The 25,476-nt window shown below is 40.4% G+C and overlaps 1 protein-coding gene across 1 annotated transcript in view; it reads right to left on the bottom strand.

The window, feature by feature from the left end:
• Window positions 1–15,518: 15,518 nt before the first annotated feature.
• Window positions 15,519–25,476, bottom strand: part of tek (TEK tyrosine kinase, endothelial) — a 126,280-nt gene continuing 116,322 nt past the window's right edge. Inside the window, exons 18-23 of the mRNA XM_043717289.2 lie at window positions 25,203–25,316; window positions 24,032–24,102; window positions 22,417–22,457; window positions 21,865–21,961; window positions 18,088–18,187; window positions 15,519–17,501 (exon numbers count right to left, since the gene is read on the bottom strand). Of these exons, the coding sequence (XP_043573224.2) occupies window positions 17,427–17,501; window positions 18,088–18,187; window positions 21,865–21,961; window positions 22,417–22,457; window positions 24,032–24,102; window positions 25,203–25,316 (498 nt within the window). The 3' untranslated portion in view covers window positions 15,519–17,426. The remainder of the gene's footprint in view (window positions 17,502–18,087; window positions 18,188–21,864; window positions 21,962–22,416; window positions 22,458–24,031; window positions 24,103–25,202; window positions 25,317–25,476) is intronic.

Consider the following 25,476-nt stretch of genomic DNA (forward strand, 5'->3'; position numbering starts at 1 on the left):
AGGACTGATTGGGGATAGTCAACATGTTTTTGTTCATGGGAAATCAAGTCTCACAAACTTGATCTGAGTTTTTTGAAGAAGTAACAAAGAGGATTGATGAGGGTAGAGTGGTGGACGTGATCTGTATGGAATTTAGTAAGGCATTCGACAAGGTTCCCCATGGGCGACTGGTTAGCAAGGTTAGATCTCATGGAAGCTGAAAATGTGTTGCTGGAAAAGCGCAGCAGGTCAGGCAGCATCCAGGGAACAGGAGAATCGACGTTTCGGGCATAAGCCCTCCTGAAGAAGGGCTTATGCCCGAAACGTCGATTCTCCTGTTCCCTGGATGCTGCCTGACCTGTTGCGCTTTTCCAGCAACACATTTTCAGCTCTGATCTCCAGCATCTGCAGACCTCAATTTTTCCTCATAGATCTCATGGAATACAGGGAGAGCTAGGTATTTGGATTCAGAACTGGCTCAAAGGGTGGTGGTGGAGGGTTGTTTTTCAGATTGGAGGCCTGTGACCAGTGGAGTGCCACAAGGATCAGTGCTGGGTCCTCTACTTTTTGTCATTTACATAAATGATTTGGATGCGAGCATATGAGGTACAGTTAGTAAGTTTGCAGATGACACCAAAATTGGAGGTGTAGTGGACAGCGAAGAGGGTTGCCTCAGATTGCAATGGGATCTTGATCAAATGGGCCAATGGGCTGAGAAATGGCAGATGAAGTTTAATGTAGATAAATATGAGGTGCTGCATTTTGGGAAAGTGAATCTTAGGACTTATACACTTAATGGTAAGGTCCTAGGGAGTGTTGCTGAACAAAAAGAACTTGGAGTGCAGGTTCATAGTTCCTTGAAAGTGGAATCACAGATAGATAGGATAGTGAAGAAGGCGTTTGGTCTGTTTTCCTTTATTGGTCAGAGTATTGAGTACAGGAGTTGGGAGGTCATGTTGCTGCTGTACAAGATGTTGGATCGGCCACTTTTGGAATATTGCGTGCAGTTCTGGTCTCCTTCCTATCGGAAGGATGTTGTGAGACTTGAAAGGGATCAGACAAGATTTACAAGAAAGTTGCCAGTGTTGGAGGATTTGAGATATTGGGAGAGGTTGAATAGGCTGGGGCTGTTTTCCCTGGAGCGTCAGAGACTGAGGGGTAACCTTACAGAGATTTATAAAATCATGAGGGGCATGAATAAGATAAATAGACAAAATCTTTCCCTAGGTGGGGGAGGCCTGAACTAGAGGGCACAGGTTTAGGGTGAGAGGGAAAAGATATTAAAAAGACCTAAGGGGCAACGTTTTCATGCAGATGGTGGTACGTGTATGGAATGAGCTGCCAGAGGAAGTGGTGGAGGCTAGTACAATTGTAACGTTTAAAAGGCATCTGGATGGGCATATGAATAGGAAGGGTTTGGAGGGACATGGGCCGGGTGCTGGCAGGTGAGACTAGATTGCGTTGGGATATCTGATTGGCATGGACGGGTTGAACTGAAGGATCTGTTTTTGTGCTGTACATCTCTGTGACCCTATAACTTGGACTGTTGAGAGCGAGTCCAGAAAAGAGGCAGTTTTAAAATTAGGCCCATTTTAGGACTGAAATGAGGATTTTTTTCTGAGTTGTGAGTCTTTGGAACTCTTCACTTCAGAAGGCAATGAATGGAAGGGAATGGGTTGTTAAATACCTTTAAAGACTCTTGTTACGCAAGGAAATTAGAGGCTATCAGGGATGGATGGAATGATGGAATTTGAAACACAAACAGATCAGCCATGACCTTATTGAATAGTCGAGGGCTTTGGGCTGAATGGTCCAGTTCTGCTCCTTTTTTGTATGTTTGCGAAGTTTGTATATTTTGAATGGCAAAATTTATGCTATATTTATACTAATGATTTTCATTATGAAGAACACTCTTTTTAAAAACTGTCATTCCTTCCATTTCTCCAATTTAAAAAAATTGAGCCTCCAACACCATTAAAATGGTCATAGCTGATCACGCTTTTTCAGTATCCCATTCCTGCCCTCTCCCCATATCCTTTGATCTCTTTATCTGCAAGGATGATGTCTAACTCCCTTGAATAAATCTAATGATCTGGCCCCAACAGATCCTGTCATAGAGAATTCCCACAGGTTTACAACTCTCTGAGTGAAGAAATTCTTCTTCATCTCAGTCCTGAATGGCTTTCCCCTTATTCTTAGACTGTGACCCCTAGTTCTGTACTTCCCAAATATTGTGAACATTCTTCCCACATTTCACCTGTCCAGTCCCATTTGGATTTTGTTTCTTTGAGATGCCCCCCCCCCCTTATTTTCCTAAATTCCAGCGTGTACAAGCCAATCGATTCAATCTTTCTTCATATATCAGTCCTGCCATCCGGAGAATTATTGTGGTAAACCTTCTTTGGACTTCCTCAGTAGCAAGAATGTTCTTCCTCAGACTAGGAGACCAAAACCAAAACAATACTTATCAAGGCCGTGTATAATTGCAGCAAGACAACCCTACTCCTATCCTCAAATCCTGTCATTATGAGGGAGAGCATGCTATTAGCTTTCCTCACCACCTGCTGCCAACGTTCAGCGACTGTTCCACCAAGACACAGAGGTCTCATTGCACCTCACCTTTTCCAAAACTGCCAGCATTCAGCTAATAATCTGCCTACCTGTTTTTGCAACCAAAGTGGACAACTTAACCTTTATTCACATATTGCATTTGCCAAGTATTTGCCCACTCAGCTAGCCTGTCCAGGTCACCATGTGGACCCTTCGGATCACAGCACACACTGCCACCTATCTTAGCGTTGTTTGCAAATCTGGAGATATTGCATTCATTTCCTCCATCCAAATCATTAATGCATATTGTGAGCAGCTGTGGTTCCAGTATTGAACTCTGTGATATCCCACTTGTCACTGCCTGCTTCTCTGAAAAGGACCCATTTATTCCAACTCGCCTGTTTTCCTGTTTGCTAACCAGTTCTCTAGCCACATCAATACGTCACTTCCAACACCATGAGTTTTAACTTTCCCCACTAATCTTTTGTGTGGAACTTGCCAAAAGCCTTTTAAAAGTCCAGCTATGCAACATATACTGATCCACCCTTGTCCACTCTCCTGGTCACATCCTCAAAATATTCCAGAAGTTTTGTCAAGCATAATTTCCCTTTAGTGAATCCATGCTGACCACGACTGATTCTGTCACCACTTTCCAAATGCTGTTATTATATACTAGCTTCCTTGTTATTACATCATTGTCATGACTCACTGGGCTGATGCCCTGGAAATCAAATCCCACTATTCCTCCAGTTGTCACAACTATAATTTTTAAAATCAAATTATTCAAAGTCCCCAATTTATGCTAATAACAAACTCCGGTTAAAAAAGACACATCAGGTTTCTGTAACTCAACATTGAAACAGCTATCTTTCATAAATGCATTACATTAAAAACTGATAGCAGAAAAGAGAGATGTATGACTGATGTACAACTTCCTCTCTACCTTAAACTCTACCCCTTTTAAAAAGTTCCCATACGTACTCAAAAAAATTGTGACATGACACGAACTGGCCGGGAAGGAACAAAGAAAATCAGTGAAGCACAATTCTGGCATCAATCTGGATTGCTGACTGCAATAAGCTGGTTTACTTCAATTTATTTCGGATTTTCAGGAGGACATGAAGTTGTGGGCACACTCCCAACCTTTCATTCACTGATTAAGGATTTGTGATTTCAGTGTTTCTGAAGGTTTTTTTTCTCTTTTATTTCATGTCAAGAAGGGACTTTGCAGAGTGAAAGAGCATTCCGAGCAGCTTGGAATGCTCTTTTACTTCTCCACTCACAGAGGGGGAAGAGAGATATTTGCTCCTTCACAGACTGAATTGTTGAAACAGAGTGGCAGCCAAACACTGAGAAACCAATCACAAAGTTGTTATTATGCGGAGTACCCCTGAACTCATACTCTGCTGGTCATAGAGATGTACAGCATGGAAACAGACCCTTCGGTCCAACTCATCCATGCCGACCAGACATCCTAAATCAGTCTAGTCCCATTTGCCAGCTCTTGGCCTATGTCCTTCTAAACTATCCAGGTGCCATCTTAACATTGTAATTGTACAAGCCTTCCTCTGGCAGCTCATTCCATACACGCATCATCCTTTGCGTGAAAAACTTTCCCCATCGGTCCCTTTTAAATCTTTCCCCATTCACCTAAACCTATGCCCTCTGGACTCCCCGCCCCAGAGAAAAGATCTTGTCTATTTACCCTATCCAGGCCTCTCATTACTTTATAAACCTCTATAAGGTCACCCCTCAGCCTTCGACCCTCCAAGGAAAACAGCCCCAGCCTATCCAGCCTCTCCCTATAGATTAAACCCTCTAACTCTGGCAATATCCTTGTCAATCTTTTCTGAACCCTTTCACGTTTCACAACATTTTTCCTATAGGAGGAGGAGCAGAACTGCAAACAATATTTCAAAAGTGGCCTAACCAATATCTGTCTGGATATATCACTACCTGGTATGGCAACTATACCATTCAAGATTAGAGATGGTTACAGAGAGTGGTGAACACAGCCCGGACAATCACAAAACCCAACCTTCCATCTATAGGAGCCATCTACCAGGCCCACTGTCAAGGAAAGGCCGCCAGCATTCTCCAAGATCCATCCCACCCTGGCAATGTTTTTCTACAACCTCTACTGTCGGAGAGAAGGTACAGAAGCCTGAACACATGCACCAGCTGGTTTTGAAACAGTTTCTATCTTACTGCTGTTGGAATACTGAATGGACTCACAAACTCTTAACATTCGACTGTACCTATGCTTTGTTTTTGTTTATACCGCTGTTTACCCATTATTTACTTAACTATATTACTTGTCTCTGTGATCTGCCTGTATTACTCGCAAGACAAAGCTTTTCACTGTGCCTCAGTACACATGACAATAAATTCACTTCAATATCCTGTACCGTCATAACATGACCTCTGAACTCCTACACTCAATGCTCTGACCAATAAAGGAAAGCATACCAAATGACTTCACTATCTTATCCACTTGTGACTCCACTTTCAAGGAACTATGAACCTGCACTCCGAGGTCTCTTTGTTCAGCAACCCATCCCAGGACCTTACGATTAAGTGTATAAGTCTTGCCCTGATTTGCCTATCCAAAATGCAGTAGCTCACATTTATCTAAAGTAAACTCCATATGCCAATGCTCAGCCCATTGGTCCATCTATTCAAGATCTGTTGTATTCTGAGGTAACCTTCTTTGCTGTCCACTACACTTTCAATTTTGGTGTCATCCCCAAAATTACTAACTAAAGCTGATTCACATCCGAATCACTTACATAAATGATGAAAAGCAGTGGACCCAGCACAGAACCTTGTGGCACACCACTAATCACAGGTCTTCAGTCTGAAAAACAACCCTCCACCACCACCCTCCTTTAGCCTTACAAGCTAAACCCCAGTTCCAGACAGCTGCTTCTAGGCTTGCATATTGCCTAGTCTGATCAGCCAGACAGCTCAATGACTCTTAGATTAAATGTGAATTCCATAAATTAATGCCCAAGTTCAGGAGTTTTAGACCAGGATAGCTGATGGGAATTTTTTGCCCCACCTTACACAACTTACCCACCACTGATGTCAGGCTCACGGGTCTATAGGTCTCTGGCTTTTCCTTACCACCTTTCTTAAATAATGGCACCACATTAGCCAACCTCCAGTCTTCTGGCACCTCACCTTTGGCTATTAATGATCCAAATATCTCAGCAAGGGGCCTAGCAATCATTTCCCTAGCTTCCCACAGAGTTCTGTGGTACATTTGATCAGGTCCTAAGAATTTATCCACTTTTATGCATTTTAAGATATCCAGCACCTCCTGCTCTGTGATATAGACATTTTTCAAGATGTCACTATCTATTTCCCTACATTCTATATCTTCCATCTTCTTCTCCATAGTAAAGACTGCTGCAAAAAACTCATTTAGTGTCTCCCCCAACTCCTGTGGTTCCACAAATTAGCTGCCTTGCTGATCTTTGGAGGGCCCTATTCTCTTCCTTGTTACCCTTTTGTCCTTCATGTTTTTATAAAATCCCTGTGGATTCGCACTACTCCTTGTTGCCAAAGCTATCTCATATACCCTTTTTGCCCTCCTAGTCCTGGTTGACAAACAATCAAAGGTCTGTCACTAGTCAAAACTATCCTCTGTGTACACAGCCATCAAGACCAGTGTCAACCACAAATGAAAACGGAAATTGCTGGAAAATCTCCGCAGGTGTGGCAGCATCTTTGGAGAGAAATCAGAGTTGACATTTTGGGTCCTTGTTTTTGTTTCTGATTTCCATCATCCACTGTTCTTTCAGATTTTTAAAATCAGATGTCAACCAACCTCCTCAATTGATTAAATAAGACATCATTGTAGATTTAACAGAGTTCCAGTAACACTTAAAAAAGGGAAATGGATGGTGACAATTTGAAAAATATCCATATAACAGAGCTGGAAGACTGGAGGTTGGTTAATGTGATGCCACTATATAAGAAAGGTGGTAAGGAAAAGCCAGGGAACTATAGACTGGTGAGTCTGAAATTGATGGTGGGCAAGTCGTTGGAGGGATTCCTGAGGGACAGGATGTACATGTATTTGGAAAGGCAAGGACTGATTAGGAACAGTCAACATGGCTTTGTGGATGGGAAGTAATATCTCACAAACTTGATTGAGTTTTTGAAGAAGTAACAAAGAGGATTGATGAGGGCAGAGCGGTGGATGTAATCTATATGGACTTCCGTAAGTCTTTCGACAAGGTTCCTCATGGTAGACTGGTTAGCAGGGTTAGATCACATGGAATACAGTGAGAAATGATCATTTGGATACAGAACAGGCTCGAAGGTAGAAGACAGAGGATGGTGGTGAAGGGTTGCTTTTCATCCTGGAGGCTTGTGGTGTGCTACAAGGATTGGTACTGGGTCCACTGCTTTTCATCATTTATACAAATGATTTGGATGTGAACATAAGAGGTATAATTAGTATGTTTGCAAATGACACCAAAATTGGAGATATGGTGGACTGCGAAGAAAGTAACTTCAGAGTAAAACAGGATCATGATCAAATGGGCCAATGGGCTGAGGAGTGGCAGATGGAGTTTAATTTAGATAAATGCGAGGAGGTGCAGTTTGCAAAAACAAATCAGGGCAAGACTTATACACTTAATGGTAAGGTCCTGGGGAGCATTTGTTGAACAAAGAGACCTTGAAGTGCAGATTCATAGTTTCTTGAAAGGGGAGTCGCAGGTCATTAGAATAGTGAATAAGGCGTTTCGTATGCTTTCCTTTATTGGACAGTGCGTTGAGTGTAGGAATTGGGAGGTCATGTTGTGGCTGTACAGGACATTGGTTAGGCCATTTTTGGAATTTTTGTGTGCAATTCTCGTCTCACTCCTATCGGAAGGATATTGTGAAACTTGAAAGGGTGCTGAAAAGATTTACAAGGATCTTACCAGGATTGGAGGATTTGAGCTACAGGGAGAGGTTGTATGGGCTGGGGCTGTTTTCCCTGGAGTGTTGGAGACTGAGGGGTGATCTTATGGAGATATGAATAGGATAAATAGACAAGGTCTTTTCCGTGAGGTGGGGGAGTCTAGAACTAGAGGGCATAGGTGTAGGGTGAGAGGGGAAAAAAATTAAAAGGGACCTAAGGGGCAACATTTTCACACAGATATTGGTGCGTGTATGGAATGAGCTGCCAGCGGAAGTGATGGAGGCTCATACAATTACAACATTTAAAAGGCATCTGAATGGGTATATGAATAGAAAGGGTTTAGAGGGATATGGGCCAGGTGCTGGCAAATGAGACTAGATTGGGTTGGGATATCTGATCAGCATGGACGAGTTGGTCTGAAGGGCCTGTTTCCATGCTATCCATCTCTATGAATCTATAACTGCAATATCTTCCTTTCCAATCCCTCGGATTAAAACATTATTATTTTCCAATTTCAAGTCCACAGTCCAAAGAAAAATAAAAGTACACTTTACACTGTGGACTTGAACCTGCTGCTGAATGTTTTAAATCTCAGAACAAAGTGCAATGACTGTAGCAAAGTGGAGCTTAGTTTCTGCGTTGGTTTGTTTTTCTGCTGGATTTGTGTGTTCCTGGACAGATTCATATCAGAAGGCCCCATCCTGAAATCGCAAGCACAGATGGGTAAGCGTTTTTAATACAATCAGGCAAAGGGATTTCCAATCCTGATCAGAAAACCGACAGCGACAGATTTTAGAACCATCTGAGATGTATCGGGGATTTGTTTCCTCCTCCGGTCATAGCCGTAATGATCTTTGGAGACTGTTGCACAGTTTCAGAGAAGGGCTACATTGCTCGTGTTGTACCTTAGACCGCTTACTTGGTCTTTCTCTTTCTGATATTTTTCTGACTTGGCACCATTTGCACTGTATTTGCAGTATTTTGCACGTTGTTCTTAATACAGCCCTGCTTCTGGGCAGATGCTGATGATTTCTACTAGACCTGAGGTGACATCAGTGAAGTGTTAGGCACAAATATCCTGTACAGAGCTTTAGGTCATGACCAAGCTGCACGTCATGAGTATCTTTCATCTCCCCCCGGGTGCATCCTGTACCTCTGGGAATATGGAATAATTGAGGAGTATTGTCTATTGGACAATAATTCCATTGGTGAGAGAATGATCACATTGTATGGTACCACTCTATTTACAAGTAGCTATGTTGCACGCCAGTGTTTTCTTTGACATCATTTCATGATTCAGAAATTTTGGACTTTGACCACAATTCCAGCACTTTTCTGGATAAAGGATAATGCAGAATATCGGACTCCACTGTTGGATGGACCTAATGTGTTCAGTCTGTGGAGGGTTTTAATTTTCATGGCCTTATTAGGTTATATTGAGGTCCAGAAAATAGCTTGACGGTTGTTGGAACAAAATAAGTTTGGATGAAAGATCTTTTTTTTCCAATTCAGTCTTGGAAATGCTGTGGCCTTATTGTATGGCTGATTAAATCTATCTCGAATTTTTAATCGCTATTCTGCCATTAGATTAGTTCTGAATTGCAGTGCATTGAGTGGCCGCGCCGAGTTTTTCGTTCATTTTTATCGCTGTCTGCATGATTATAATTTTGGATTAAAAATTAAAATTTTATTATTTTTATTTGACCTTAAGTGTTTATGCTCAGAAAATGGACAGAAGCCATATTATCGACGGGCAGATCGTCGTTCCTGTGGCATAGATGTGAGTTGCGTAATGTGACCCTACACAATCCACTCAGGAGCAGACTCCAAGGAATTGCCTGGGAAATTGAAGATTCCTCAGGACTACATACTCCCAAAGTATCCATTTTAAATTAGAGAATTTGGAGAGTTCTGTTGAGATTAAGTAAACATTTGCTCCAAAAAAAAGTCAGACTATTAAATCCCTAGTTTAACTCCTGAGTAACTTGTAATTTCAAACTCAGATCCCCAATTGATCTCTCAGCCCTCAGCTGCAACCCCTTCTCCCAGGACATGACACCTCTTGTCCCCTCCCAGGACCTAACAATCATCTCCACCTCTGTCATCATCAGAAGTAACACCCCTTCTCCTACAGCTGGAAGCAGCACCAACATCCCTTTCGCCTAGGATCTGATAACCCCTCCACCATCGCCTGTTGCCATCCCCCTCACCCCGGGACCTAATACTCTTTTATCTTACCCCACTGGATGTGGAGGCTATCACTCATGCCCACCTACCCCAAACAAATTATTTTTTACCTGGCATCCTATACCTACCAACTGGCACCATACTTAGGGGGCACCCTAATCTCGCCCTTGATTAATACAGTTACGTTTTCACAGAAACTGTCAAAGTGGATGTCTGTAATGCAAGCCCTATAGATCAGAGAAAACAGCAACTGATTGGTGTTGATGAGGGGGCCTTCTCTCCATCTCCCTCCTGAATACAGTGTACACAGGACTTGTCAGAATGAAAGTGCACCCCAGCAGGCTGACTGGAATCTCATGCCAGAGATATGGCGTACTGTCATTATTTAGAAATGACCATTTCTTGGAAATCTGGCCAACATATTTAGCTTATATCTCACCATTCACTTCAATGGTTTAATCAAACTTCTTTGCTTTTGTTATTCAGTACTTCTTTTGTTAATTAAAATATCAGTTTGTTTTGTGCATTGAATTCCTGTGCGCCCTTTCCTGATATCCCATCTGGAAGCTAAGGCCAGTAGCCTGTACCAAATGGTCAAGTGGCATTGGAAATAAGCAACTTGATTCACCAAGTGGAAGAGTCTGAAGTTCCATTCTGTGTTCAGCTGAACCAACAGGCCATTTGCTAAAACTCACCCCCAATGCCTTTCAATTAAAAAAATCTATTCATGAGATGAGGGCATCACTAGTCAGGCCAACATTTATTCTACATGTCGAGATGCCCAGAGGTCAGCTAAGAGTAAACCATATTGCTGTGAGTTTGGAGTTACATGTAGACCAAACCAGGTAAAGATGGTAGTTTCCTTCCCTAAAGGATCAGTGAACCAGCAATGGATTCTTGGTCATCATTAGGCTCTTAATTCATTTTATTGAATTCAAATTTCCACCATCTGCCTTGGCCGGATTCAAACCCAGGTCCCCAAAACATTACCAAGGTCTGTGGATTAACAGTCGAATAATGATACAATTAGACCAATGCCGCCCCTAAATCATGAATCATTGTTTGTTCCATGAAACTGCTTGATCGTGATGTATAACAGTGGATCTCAAAAGCAGAACCTTTTTCAAATGGGTTATTCATTATGGCCATTCTTACATCCTCAAAATTGCAAAACTATAGATTGTTTAAAATTATAGCATGTAAGTAAAGTGTTAATAATGTTTTTAAGAAAACCTGACTTATTGGTAGTTACTTATGGCTGCTGTCCTCAGTGTTCCTCCCTGTGGGTTTTGCTCCTAACTGGGACAGGCAGCCAACTCTGCACTGTGTGTGTGAGTGAGTGAGTGAGTGAGCCACACTCTACTCCAACCTCTGCTCGCCCACATTGTCTGTGGGCCTCAGGTTCAAAACTATTGATTGAACAAACAGGAAGCGTGTGTTTGGAGATTAGAGTGTAGACTTTCAGCACATTTGATCGCAGTGAGGTATCTTGCCCACCACACAGATGTGCTGGAAAAACTGTGGGCTGTGCTCTGAGAATTTGAGATTCCTGTGTAGTTAATGAGGGCCTGGGTGTGTGCGGCGTGGGGGGGGGGGGGGGGGTGGATGGGAGGGAGGAAGAAGATCCCTTACTACAAACAAGAGCATTGATAACCCCTTGGCTGACAATGGGATAAGATTCACTGTAAAACAACTGTAGTCAAATAAACTACTGACAGTCACTATCAAAGGATCATTCATGGGATGTTCCAGGAAGGAGTGAGTACCTGTGGGAGGGTTGGGAAGGGAGAATATTGACAAGGAGTCCTGAAGATATTTTCCAATGGCCAGATAGTCATTTCTGGAGCGTGACATTTTGTAACACGGTGTAATTTGAACCATGTGTGTGTAGTTCAATCTGCTAATAAGGCTTTGTTATCCTTGTTACAACATACATTTGCCTTTGTTATGTTTGAAAATTAGCAAGAGTAAGTTTTCATTTTTTTATGACCAACATGTATGATTGAGATCAGTACAAGGGCACTTTTGGCTTGCAGATGATTTTCTTTTTCTTGTGATAGGAATAGCTTTTTCAAAGAAAAGCAAAATCATAGTGTAACCTTTTTTAAGAGAATTAATATCCACAAAATTGATTGCCGTTTTTGTTCAGTTATATGATCATAAAGCTGATGGAAGGATCCAATTGTTGCTGATCCAGTTGTTGCTGCACTGATATTACCCTGAAAGCGAGGTATAGGAATCATCAGTTTACAAGGCAGAGCCAAGGCAGGATAGAGTTCAGCAGCTCGAAATCCTGAAGAAAGCTTTCCAGGAAACACTGTCTTAATTGTAGTAAGGAGTCAGAGACTTGTGATGGTTACCAATCTGGGCAATATTCAGGTACTATTTGATATACCAGTCTGTCAAATATAAAAATATATGCTTTTCTTTTTTCGATTGAGTCAGTTATGGTCAGTTTTTGAGAATGAGCAAACATTGTCCATGGAACTGTATCATTTTTACTGCCTTCCAAATTTTTTTTTGTCTGCATTGGTCAGATAAGAAGTATTAAGTGCTACTCCAATTCTGCTCCCTTCAGTATTTTTGGCTCCAGCATTGGTGTTCATTACTTCAATAGCCAAGGCTCTTTGACAATGCCCTCAAGCATCCAGTATTTGTGTGTGATGGTTAAAAGGTGAGCTAATCCTGTTCTCAACCACAGAAGAGTATAGTTCTAGCAAAGATCACAAAAGACAGACCGATAATCAGAATCCTGGATGGTGTTTGCTTTTTCCTGTTCGGTGTTTGCTTTTTCCTGTTCAAGTGACACTCTGTCATTTTTCAACTTCTGCTGTGACAACACTGCCCTAAACTCTCTGATACTCTAACTAGCTTTAGTCCTTTTTATATGTTTCTTAAAACCTACCACAGTGATCAAACATTTTCCTCAGTTGCAGCTGTTAATGTTGTTAAGTGTTAAGGTGTTAGGTACAAGTGGTTGTTGCCATGATTTTTAACTTAGTCCTTGAGAAGCAGGCATTCACTTCCATTTCTCAGAACGTGAGAGCAGAGTTTGACAAACAGTAGAACCTTGCACAAAGAACACGCTGTCAGGAGCAGAAAGGACGCCGCGTTGTGGAGTTAGAACACAAACAGGAAAAAGGCTTAAAGCTGTCCAACAATAGGAGGAAGAGCAGAGACCGTAAGGAAACTTGACTCAGGCCTTCTTAGTTCAATGGTAGTCACAGCAGAAGTTGACAAATGGCAGAGTGCCACTTGAACAGGAAAAAGCAAACACCATCCAGGATTCTTATTATCGGTCTCTCTTTTGTGATTTTTGCTCGAACTATGCTCTCCTGTGGGTGAGAACAGGATTAGCTCACTTTTTAACCATCACACACAAATACTGGATACTTGAGGGTGTGTGATGTGGGGGCTGGCAGTGCAGGCAACAACTGCTTTGGAGAAACTAATATTAGCAAGGGAACCAGAGTCCAAGCGAGAGTGGGGTGAATTCAATTTAGCAAAGAAGGGCAAAATAAACTCAACAACAAGATGAGGAAGATGAGAGAACTTTGAACTTGAATGGCTAATCATAAAGCTTGTCAGTTGTTGGGGTGGATCTAATTATTAGATTAATTAAACATGCAGAAATTTTATTACATATTTTTAGAAAATTTCATTCCAACAGAAACATTACTTTGCATGGTTCCATGGTTAATAAAGATTCTTTGTTTGCACTCATTCCCCCCATCCCAGCACTCCCAAAAAAGTATATGTCGGTTCACTTTTAGCCAGAATTACAATTAATAGTGAAATTGTGACCACTGCACAGTTTCTAAACTGCTGGTTATGTTTTTCTTTCATATATTGTTTCTACTATTGGAGATTGAGATTAGTTAGCATCTCTGATCATGACCCATACTTTACCAGCACAGATATTTGCATATATTTGCCAAGTATATTTCCTGTAACTTCCCACTGGGATCTCCGTTATACACGAGAATGAAACCTCCGTGTGTGATATAAATCATCAGTAAAACTAATGCCATCTCTGGCCTCTGAACAAGTAAGAAGCATGGTTAAACTGCATAACTTAAAGTGCAGAAAATCTTTGTCTGCTTGGAAAGCAGCCTACGGCAGTGTTTAGCTCATATTCCCAAAGCTTTGAGTGCACTTCCCCTTGCTTCATAGTGTGACCATGCTGAATTGTAATAAGTAATCCCTGCTTCAGTTGAGGAAAAAAATTATAGTCTGCTTCACTTTAAAGACAAGTGCCACATTTTCCTGATTGTCTACACATAGGCATAATATCATTATCATTATAGGATGCAAAACCTATCATTACTATCCCCAACATGCTGAATTGTTGGTGCACGTAATTCCCCAAAAAGTGAAGCAGACAAGTCAGACAAATTTCTTTCTTACATCTTCTAATGCTTGTTTGGAAAGTGAGCTGGGAACCCAATACGTACCCACTGTGAATCTGGCATAGAATAAAGGGAAATCATTTTAACAACTGCCCTCCCACCCCCGGCCAATCTCCATTTTTAAAAATCTTGCTCTTCTTTTAAAGATGATATTATGTCATTTTGTTTTGATAATACCAGCAACCATCCAGCACCTGTTTATAAATGATGTGGAGGGGCCGGTTTTGGATTGGCATGGACAAAGTTAAAAATCACACAACAGTATGTTATAGTCCAATAGCTTTATTTGGAAGCACTAGCTTTTGGAGCACTGCTGCTTCATCACTGGTTGTGGAGTATAAGATCGTAAGACACAGAATTTATAGCAAAAGATTACAAAGTCATGCAACAGAAATTATAAATTTTATAAACCTGGATTGTTAAATCTTTCATCTTTTAGAATGGGTTGCAGGTTTCAGTTCTCTAATATATAAACGCCAGAACTTCATTTAAGTGATCTTCTCGAGATAACATAGTTTTATAACAAAAGGTGGCATCACAGCTCAGACAATACATTAAAAGTGTGAGATCAGCGTCTGTCTGTATCCCTGACGAAGGAGCAGCGCTCTGAAAGCTAGTACTTCCAAATAAACCTATTGGACTATAACCCGGTATTGCGTGATTTTTAACTCTGTTTATAAATGACTACTCTTCATGTGAGAATCTTAAATGGTGAATAATGGAAAGCAATTTAATTGTGAGATGAAGGGTCCAGACCTATTCTCACTGAAACACAGGTAATGAATCATGATCATGGCATTCCATCAAAAACAAGAATCTTGGGTTTTTTTAATTTCCCTTTCCATAAACTGATTGCAAAAGCCATTTACACTATGGCTATCTCACTCACATCAAGATTGTACAAACTGAATAGTTCAATCCTGTTTTAGTTTGAGTGTACCATTAATAAAATATTGCTGTGCAACTTTTAATTTGTCTAGCCCATTTGAGCAAAATGCCAATGTTCTCCATATATTGCAAGGAAACATGTTACATGGAAAGTTTAGAAAAATGTGCGTTATTAATTTGTTTCGGCTGTGAATTAGTACTACGTTTGGCACAGCATTTCAAATAATGCGCCTTTGTGCTGGAATCACCATCTTTGTATGTCTTAAAACATTTCAAGTTCATCTGTTTACAAGTGCTGTAATTGAAGAAAGTGGTTTTTTTCTACAAATGCTGTAATAAGGTCCTGTTTTCAACTTTTTCATCATAGTTTGTATATCTTGGCAATCATGTTCAAATATATTTTTAAAGCAATTTAGCCTAGGATCTAAGGTAGCATCTCTGTCATTGAGAGGTAAGGGTCCATAAAGCAATTAGTATTCTCAGCATAGCACTGAAACTTTCTTCTGTCTGTTTAGTCTTCTCCAGGTGCTTCAAGTATGTTTTATTTGTTCAAACAAACTAAATTGATGCACAGTGATGAAATATGGTAACTTAGTGAAACCGAGTATAAATTTATTATCTTTCCAAACAGAATTTTAAGAAAAGTAAGTTCTTGATTGATCAAATCCAATATAGCACCAAGATAGTTGGAGCCATAATTAGCAAGTTGTACATAAAAATATATCTCACTGCCATCCTTTCTAATTTAACTTTGAGTTAAAATATCCATACAGCTTGTAACTTGGCGAAAATGCTTACAAATAGGTATAAATATTATGCATGCATGCACATAATCAGACTCAAATATCGATACAATAATCAAGAAAGCAGATTAAAAATATTACCTTCTGAGTATATATGGCAACGCTACCAAAAGTAAACTATTGTAGCTGCAATCAAATAGGTCAGTTTTAGAGAGAAAAACAATTTAATGCAACTTTTTTTACACATTCTTTGAAATCCAAAAATATAAAAGCACAAGGATATCAGGATTAGATTGATTTTATATAAAAAATGTTGAATTCATTGGTTCCGAAAATAACAAGACATTCAATAAACTAAAAAAAATTAATATACTGGCAAGAATTATTTCTGTTATACAACTGATCCCTTTTTAAATATTAACTCTGACCATGATAATAATTGCAGAAATGATTGTAGCAAACTCTAATTACTTAAGGAGTTTGGATTGGCTACCCAAAGAAATCTCAACTCTTATAGTTTAAACTGCTCAACTATAGCCCAACTACAACTATACTTTCTTATTCAAGGTTAGCATGGAGGCTCAAAGAACTATACACAAAGTGATAATTGGCAGATATGGAGATATTTATCAAATGACAAATTTAAATACTATACAGATCCATCTTCCAGGTTTGAAACAACTCAACAGGTCTTAAGCCCTGCCTAGCAACATTGTCACCATTAAACAAAGGTTCATGATGTTCACTCTGATCAATTAACCTCCAGATACTTGCAGGTTTTTTTCCCAAAACTGGACAATATACAAAACCTCATCATTTAGAATGCGATGTTAAACCTAGGCCTTCTCTCCCTCTTGGATGGACCATAAGATTCCACTCCACTTTTCAAAAAGTAGAAGAGTTCTCCTTAGTGCCCTGGACAGCCCATATTTATCTCTTGACTATCATCTATAATGTGATTACCAGTATTTGATCACTTGTTCGTGATGTGCAAATTGGTTGCACCATTTCCTACATTACAACAGTGATTAATTACACTGGCTGTAATGTATTTTGGTATCTTCTGAGCTTGTGAAAGGTGCTGTATAAATGTAGGTCTGTCTTATAATTGACCTCCATGTATCTATCTATGTCATCTTATCGGTTCTTTTTTTCACCCTGCAGCCATGAGATTACAATGTGGGATAATAAAGTATAAACACTTAGCATACTCAGTTTAAATTCCACTTACTAAAATAAAATGCTTGAATTAACACCTTCACTAAAATAACAGAGGAATTTCACTTGCAAAATTGGTATTTGCTCCCATTGTTCTATAGTATATTTTCAGTGCCTGTAATTAAATTTGAGGCAATTTTGTTTCAATACTAGCGGTTCTGACTTTACTGGGAATTTAGGAAAGTATGTGGAGTTAAAGCTGAAGCACATTTTAGGTGAATGCTTATCTTCACCAATCTGAATGTCCCAAACAGATCCCTGGTCAATTCACCTACTTTGTACACACAAAAATGCAAAGTGCAATATATAAAGCAACAATTCGAAGTTTGTAACAGATTTTGAAAACTGGTCCAAATAGCAACACATTATCTTAGTCAACTTTTATTGGTAATTCTTAACCAATCACTTCTTTATTTTGGAAGCAAAAATATTCTATAGTGCATAATTTGTGTTGGCAATTCTGTATTTTACAAAAGTTTACAAAACACAATTTGGCTCATTTTTTTCATAACTGTTGTTTCCACATGGAGTGTTTCACCCAGCCTCTTCAGCAGAGCAGTCAATACCTGCATATGTGAATTTCTCAAACAACGTTGTGTTCACGTAGGTCTAAATGAATACACAAACAATAAACAAATGTCACGGATCTTATCTGATCAGTTTCACATCAGAAGAACGCATCATTACATTAAAAGAGCAAGCCTGAGCTGTCATTCCAGAAACCAGGTTCAGTGTGAATAGGTGTCAGGAATTCTCTGCTTTTTTCAGAGCAGAGAAAATTGAGGAAAATTTTGGGTTTTAAAAATAATGTAAACAAGGATAAATTATTTCCACGAGCAGAGTGTTCTAACTCAAGGGCACAGATTTAAGATTGTTAGCAAAAAAACCATGGGGATAAATTAAAGTTAATTTTTATACATAGTACATCATTATGATCTGGAATGCACTGCCTGACAGTGTGGTGGAAGCAAATTCATCAATACACCTTTATGGGGAAACTGTATAGGAATCAAATCATTGGGCTAGCTCCTTCAAATAGTTAGTAGAAAGTCAATGGGCTGAATGGTCTCTCCCAATGCTGAGCAGCTCTATTGTTTGAAGCAGTTAGATATAAGAGGAGAACAATGTACTTCAGTTGCCCAAAGCACAGTTCCATTTAAGTACAGTTCCTCTCTGTTAATCTGTTCAGACTTACCTTCCTTTCCTCCAGCATCCTATTGAGGGACACCAGTATTTGAGCAAATGTTGGCCTCTCGTAAGGCTTCTCACGCCAGCATTGGAGCATTAACTCATATCTGAAAGATTTTAATAACACTGTTTATAACAATATGCCCCTTATTGCAAACACAATATGCTGTTGGACTGAATGTAAAGCTGGAGCAACTTTAAAGCTGCATCATTTCTGTATCCACCAAAGAAACCTCTTTCGCTAGAAAATGGGACTTAATTACCACCGCAGGGACAAGTTGGAATCAACAGTCTAAATGTGTTTAAGGAAAAGCTGGATAAACACAAGGGAGAACAGAAAAAAAGGAGGTTGTGAGAAGATGAGTTTCGTTTCTATGCTAGAAAATTTTATATTATTCGATATAGTCAAAGAGTGTGGTGCTGGAAAAGCACAGCCAGTCAGGCAGCATCCGAGGAGCAAGATAATCCCCTCCTGCTGCTTGACCGGCTGTGCTTTTCCAGCACCACACTCTGACTTTGATCTCCAGCATCTGCAGTCCTCACTTTCTCCGATAATTCTATGTAGTCAGGCCAGCTCTGTATTTTTATTATTTCAAGGGATATGGCCATCATTTATTGCCCATCCCTCGTTACCCTTGAAAGTGGTAGTGAGCTGCTACCTTGAATCAATGCAATCCATGTGCTGGAGCAGACCCAGAATGATCTTGGGGAAGGAATTCCAGGATTTTGACCCAGCGAAAGTGAAGAAATGGTGATATATTTCCAAGTCAGGATGTTGAGTGGCTTGGAGGGGAATTTGCAGATGGTGGTGTTCCCATGTATCTGCTGCCCTTCTCCTTCTTGATGAAAGTGGGCATAAGTTTGGAATGTGCTACCTAAGAGTCTTTGGTGAATATCTATAGAGCATGTTGTAGATAGCACACACTCCTGCTACTAAGGTTAGTAGTGAAGGGCATGGGTGCTTGTGGATGTTGTGCCAATGAAGTGGCTTTGTCCTGGATGGTGTCCATCATCTTGGATGTATTGAAGCTGCATTGACCCAGGTAAGGGAGGAATATTCCGTCAGGTAAGGGAGGAATATTCCTGGTTTATTCCTTGCAGATAGTGGACAGACTTTGGGGAAATCAGGAGGTGAGTTACTCCTGGCCTCTGACTTGCTCTTGTAGCTACTGTATTAATATGGTGAGTCCAATTGTAGCTACTGTATTAATATGGTGTGTTCGGCTGAGTTTCTGGTCAGCGCTAATCTGTGGAATGTTGACAGTGGGGGATTCAGTGACGATAACATCATTGAATGTCAAGGGCCAGTGGGCTGATTTTCTCTTGCTGGAGATGATCATTGCCTAGCATTTGTGTGGGGTGAATGTTACTTGGCACTTGTCAGCCCAAGCCTGGATATTGTCCAGATCTTGTTGTATTTGAAAATGGCATGATCTAATATCTGAGGAGTCACGAATGGTGAACATTCCCACTCCTGACCTTATGCTGGAGGGAAGGTAACTGATAAAGACGCTGAAGCTGTTTGGGCTGAAGACACAACTCTGACGAACTCCTGCAGCGATGTCCTGGACCTGAGGTGACTGACCTTCAATTACCACAACCATCTTCCTCTGTATTTCACCAACTGGTGGAGAGTTCACCCCATGATTTCCATAGATTCCAAGGTTTTTGTTAGGGTTCCTCAGTGCCACACAAAGTCAAATATGGCCTTGATGTTAAGGACAGTCACTCTTGCTTCACCTCTGGAACTCAGCTCTTTTGTCCATTTTGGACTAAGGCTATAATGAGGTCAAGAGCTGAGTGGCCCTGGTGGAATCCAAACTGGGCATCACTGAGCAATGATGTGTAAGAACTTGTGATGGACTGGGATGGACAAAGTTAAAAATCACACAACACCAGATTATAGTCCAACAGTTTTATTTGAAAGCACTAGCTTTCGGAGCACTGCTCCTCCATAAGGTGGTTGTGGAGTATAAGACCATAAGACACAGAAATTATAGCAAAAGGTTATGTGTCAAGCAACTGAAATGATATATTGAACAAACCTGGATTGTTGTTAAGACTTTCATCTTTTAGAATTGGTTGCAGGTTTCAGCTCACTAATATGTAAATCCTGCAACTTCTTTTAAGCCACCTTCCCAAGATAACTTGAGGTTTTATAACAAAAGGTGACATCACAGCTCAGACAATGCATTAAAGGTGTGAGGTTAGAGTTTGTCTGTACCCCAATCTTTAGACAGACTGGTTCTATTTCCAAAGTGGATATCTGATGATCTGAGGGGTTTTGGATTGACTTGTCTATGATAGGCACAACAGAGGAACAGCGACTTGATGGGAAATAAGGAAGTTTAAAAGAAAATGATTTGTCTAAATAGAAAATCCACTTTAACATTACAACAAGTGGGAGAGTTGTCTGAAGAATGTCCTTGTCAATAGCTTTCCTTGAGAATTCAGAACATGATCACCTGGAGTCATCTTCAGCAGATGATCAGTGAACCTCTCAGAGAAACAGTGAAATGGCTGCTTCTGCTGCATTGCCAGGTCATTCCTTGATCTTCCACAAGGTATAGCTCGAGATCAGAGGAACCTGCAGAAGTTCTCCCCTCAATGAAAAACTACACAATGGTCAAACTAAAATAACAAAATAAATTTACTAACAAAGAACATTAACTCATCCACATTTTAGTACTGGACCATAAGAACAGAAATTAGGTAATTTGGCCCCTTCGAGTCCGCTCTGCCATTCGATTGTGGCTGATACCACCTTCTTCTGGTAATCTTTGATCCCCTTGGCAATCAAGAACTTATTTATCTCTCTCTTACATTTACTCAATGACCTGGCCTCCATGGTCCTCTGTGGCAATGAATTCCACAGATTCATCACTCTCTGGCTAAAGAAGTTTCTCCTCATCTCTGTTCTAAAGGGTCTTCCCTTTACTCTAAGGCTGTACCCTCAGGCCTCGTCTCTCCTGCCAATGGAAACATCTTTCCAACGTGCACTCTGCCAAGACCGTTCAGTATGCTGTAAGTTTCAATTAGAACCCCCCTCATCCTTCTAAACTCCATCAGGTATGGTCCCAGAGTCCTCAAATGTTCCTCCTATGTTAAGCCTTTCATTCTTGGGATAATTCTCGTGAAGCTCCTCTGGACCTGCCCCAGGGCCAATATATCCTTCCTGAGGTATGGGGCCCAAAATTGCTCACACTACTCTAAATGTGGTCTGCCAAAGCCTTAAAAAGCCTCAGAAGTATATCGCTGCTTTTATATTCTAGTCCTCTCGATATGAATAACAACATTGTATTTGGACAACATTTCCAGGTATGGAATAGAACTAAACAAGTGGCACAGTGGCTCATTGGTTAGGACTACTGCATCACAGCGCCAGGGACCTGGATTCAATTTAAGCCTTGGGCAACTGTCTGTGTGGTGTTTGAGAATTCTCTGTGTCTGCTTGGGTTTCCTCCAGGTCTTCTTGTTTCCTCCCACAGTTCAAAGATATGCAGATTAGGTGGATTAGCCATGCTAAATCGCCTAAAGTGTCCAGGGATGTGTCGGTTGGGTGGATTGGCCATGGGGAATGCAGGGTTACATGGATAGGATGGGGGGAGTGGGTGTGCATGGGATCCTCTTCAGAGGGTTGGTGTGGACCTGATGGACCAAATGGCCTGCGTCCACACTGTAGGGAGACTATGTGCTGCCTTCTATGCAACACACTAGGTTTCAGCATTAATGGAGGAGAGGCAGCTCCCAGTGACCCTATTAAGAAAGCTTGTCAGAAACTTACACTTCATCAACACAGTTGAGTGGTTTCTCCATCCGGTATCCAAGCGGCAATTTCTCATAAAGTTCAGCACAGGTCATTCCACAATAGGGGGTGCCACCTAGTTGCAGAGATTAAAGTAGGAATATTTTACTATCTCAATGCCTTTCCCAGAACTATCTGCAAAGTGCTAACATAGTTTTAAAATTTTCAGTTATTTACTGTAACATCAATAATAAGGAATCCACCACTAGTTATACATCTATCTTCACAGCTCGTCAGTCACACAAGTTCTGCCTGTAAAGTGCTCACATCATTGCACGTTCTGCAAGATTAATGGCCAGGAAAACCTGTCCCAATGGGAGTCTGGAATATTACAGAATGGCTATCTTGACTATGCCTGAAGAAGGGCTTATGCCCGAAACGTCGATTCTCCTGTTCCTTGGATGCTGCCTGACCTGCTGCGCTTTTCCAGCAATACATTTTCAGTTCTGATCTCCAGCATCTGCAGTCCTCACTTTCTCCTATCTTGACTATTATAGAACAATATGAATAATGTTTAATGATGTTACTTACCTAAACTGACAATCTCCCACAAAAGAACTCCATATGACCATCTACAGAACACAGTGAGAAATTTTGCAACAGGTTAAACTTGCAAACATGAAAATAAATTTTAAAAAATAACCTATTTAAATGTATAAACAGAGGCTGTATAATTAAGACACAAATACACACAGATAAATTTGTTCTGAACACATCAAATTTCATATCAGCACCTTTTTGGCAGTAATTTAGTGGATCAGATTGCCTCTCTAGAACTGGTTGGATCTGGCACAGCTTGGTCACCTGATCAAGGTGATTTGCAATATTATAACTTGAACAGTCAAATGTGGGGAACCATAGATTCCAGTATCTGTTATATGAATCATGTAAAATGAAAAATGTTTCTTTACAAAGCAATATCAGTGCTAAACAAATCCACCACTTTACTTATCGCAAGTCACAATTCATTTTAGCAACTCAAGAGGGAATCTATTTCCACATCTCTTATCAATCCCAGTTTTAAACGAGTTGCAAGAAGGTGAGGTCTACCATTCCTTGTAGTCAAGAGTCTGGGAAATGTTCTGATCATCCTTTTTAAAGCTTTTTTTAAAAGTGCTAAACAGGATGAGGGATACAATGACGGAAATTATTTTTTATCCATTTTTGTCAAGTAATGTCAGCACTGAGCACACTGCCACAGTACGTAAAGTGCAGTCAGCTGCAGAATAAAACTCCTGATAAACTCTGTTTCAGTAATCTTATTAAATCCGAAGCTCAGGAGAGCCCTGCTTCAAAACAGCAATATACCGATTGGTTCAGTTCCTTCCTAGTACCCCTTTGGTATTTGTCCTTCTCTGTGCAATTGTTAACTTAGTACCAGATTAGGGACTATGCATTTATTTTATTCCACCTACTCTGAGATGTTATTATACACTCCAGGAGAAGACTTTAACCTGGGCTTCCTGGCTCTAAAGGTAGGGAAATTACCACTGCACCACAGGAGCACCGCCCCTCCCCTTTTAGGGGTTATGCAGATATTTTCTAATTGGTCTGTTCAGAGATGTTATTACACACTTCTGGAGCTGATGGAATTTGAACTCAGATCTCATGGCTCAGACATAAAGCCACTAATACTGCCACAAGAGTTTAGGGATTATGCATATGAAATAAGGACATCATAATCAACTGTCACCTACTTAGCTCCTTGAACCTGCTTCTTCTATAAATATGATCATGTCTGAACTTCTACTCCATCTCCACCACCTTCCCATATGATTCTCATATTCTTCAATTCTGAGTCCAAATCTCTGACCTGAGCATTAACTTAAGTTCTAAAGCTTCACAATTCTTTAAGTGAAGACATTTCTTTATGACTCAGTCTAAATGGACAACTTCCTGTTCTAAAACTATGACCCTATGTTCTATGTTCTATCTGTGGGCAAGACCTTTGCAGTATTTATCCTGTCAATACCTCTCAATTTCAGAGCCTAGGACAATTTAAATTAATCATTGTAGGACAGTCCTTTCATCCTAGAAATGATTTTCATGGATTTTGTTGCATCCACTTTGAAAAAGGCAACATGCATATGATCACATTAATATTTAGCTAGGATCCCAGCACATTCACTGTGAAAAAGGAACTTACACATCACTGTTTGTGGTATAGACACTGTAATTTAAGGATTCAATGGCCATCCACCGGACTGGCAGTCTTCCCTATTAGAATGGAATAAACAGCAGTGAATAAATATAAAGTAAAAATAATATATTTCATGCTCTTGCACCGAGTGTACAACTCATGATTTTCTATCTGAATGATTTTAATGCAAGCACTTCATTTTTTCAATTAAACTTCTGTTGGGGTGCCATGGGCTTTTGGTGCACTGGCTGCTCAGAATGATTCTGTTCATAGGTGATCTACTGGATAAGGCATTCATTTTTGAGGATTCCTCCTGATGTGGGATCCTGCATCTTTGGTTGAAAGTTATTTAATAAAAAGGTAGGCACAGTAAATGGTTAGTACAATTTGTCATGCATCTGCTATTCCAAAGATCAACAGAAAATTGAAACTTTGATATTTCTGATTGAATAGAGGGAACAAAGTTTCTGAAAATTGCCCTCTACATTCAAAATGTCATTTGATATGCTCCCCCAAAAATATCTTCAGTCTTTTTCAAATCTGTGGTTTCTGCCACCTAGAAGGACAAGGAACTGGAATTTGGTAACACCAAATCTGACAAGCTCCCCTCTGTCCTACAAACCGTTTTGACTTGAAACTATATTGTGATTCCTTCATGAGGTCAAAATGTTGAATCTACTCTCCCTAATGTCATTGTGGGTGTGGCTTCACCACAGGGACTGCAAAGAAGAGAACTTACCACCATTTTCTCAAAGGCAATTATCGGAATGGGCAACAAAAACTGGCCTAGCCAAGGATTCTGACATCCTGGGAATGGCAGTTTTTTTAAAAATGTGATAGCATACTCACAGTAAATGCCCTCCGAAATGACCTGGCAAGTTATCACTTTGATAAAAAAAAACCTCTACAAAGGAGATACTGCAGTGGTTCAAGAAGGTAGCTTGTTCACGAGGGCATGTTTGGATTGGGGAAAATGTACTAGCCTTTCCAGTGTTGTCTATATCTGTGAGTAAGTAAATGTTAAAAAGAGAAATCTAGAAGAAATTATCAAAGTGGTGGAGAGGTTTAGGGAGGGGATTCCGAAGCTGTGGACCGGGATAGCTGCAGGCACCATGAACCTTACTGTTCTTAGAGATCTGCAGGTGTGATTTCATAACATGTAATATCTTGCACTCACCATTGTCTTCTTTACATAAACCTCCTTCCCCCTTGACAATCCAAAATCTGCAATTTTTGCCACGTAGTTGTCACCCACAAGAATATTTCTAGCTGCCAAATCTCTGTGAATAAACTAAACAAAAGAGAACACTATCAATACATGGATATTGCATGGGTGTATTAAAAAAGCATCAACCACAACAAAGAGCTGGAGATGGGTTGAGCGAGCAAAGTCAGAGCCTCTGAAATGATACGTGCTTCAGTACAGGCCTGATGGAAATTAATCAGGAGAT

The sequence above is a fragment of the Chiloscyllium plagiosum genome, unplaced genomic scaffold (genome assembly GCF_037043375.1).
Source record: "Chiloscyllium plagiosum isolate Xiang-an unplaced genomic scaffold, Cpla_swu_hap1 HiC_scaffold_2, whole genome shotgun sequence".
NCBI classification, from domain to species: domain Eukaryota; kingdom Metazoa; phylum Chordata; class Chondrichthyes; order Orectolobiformes; family Hemiscylliidae; genus Chiloscyllium; species Chiloscyllium plagiosum.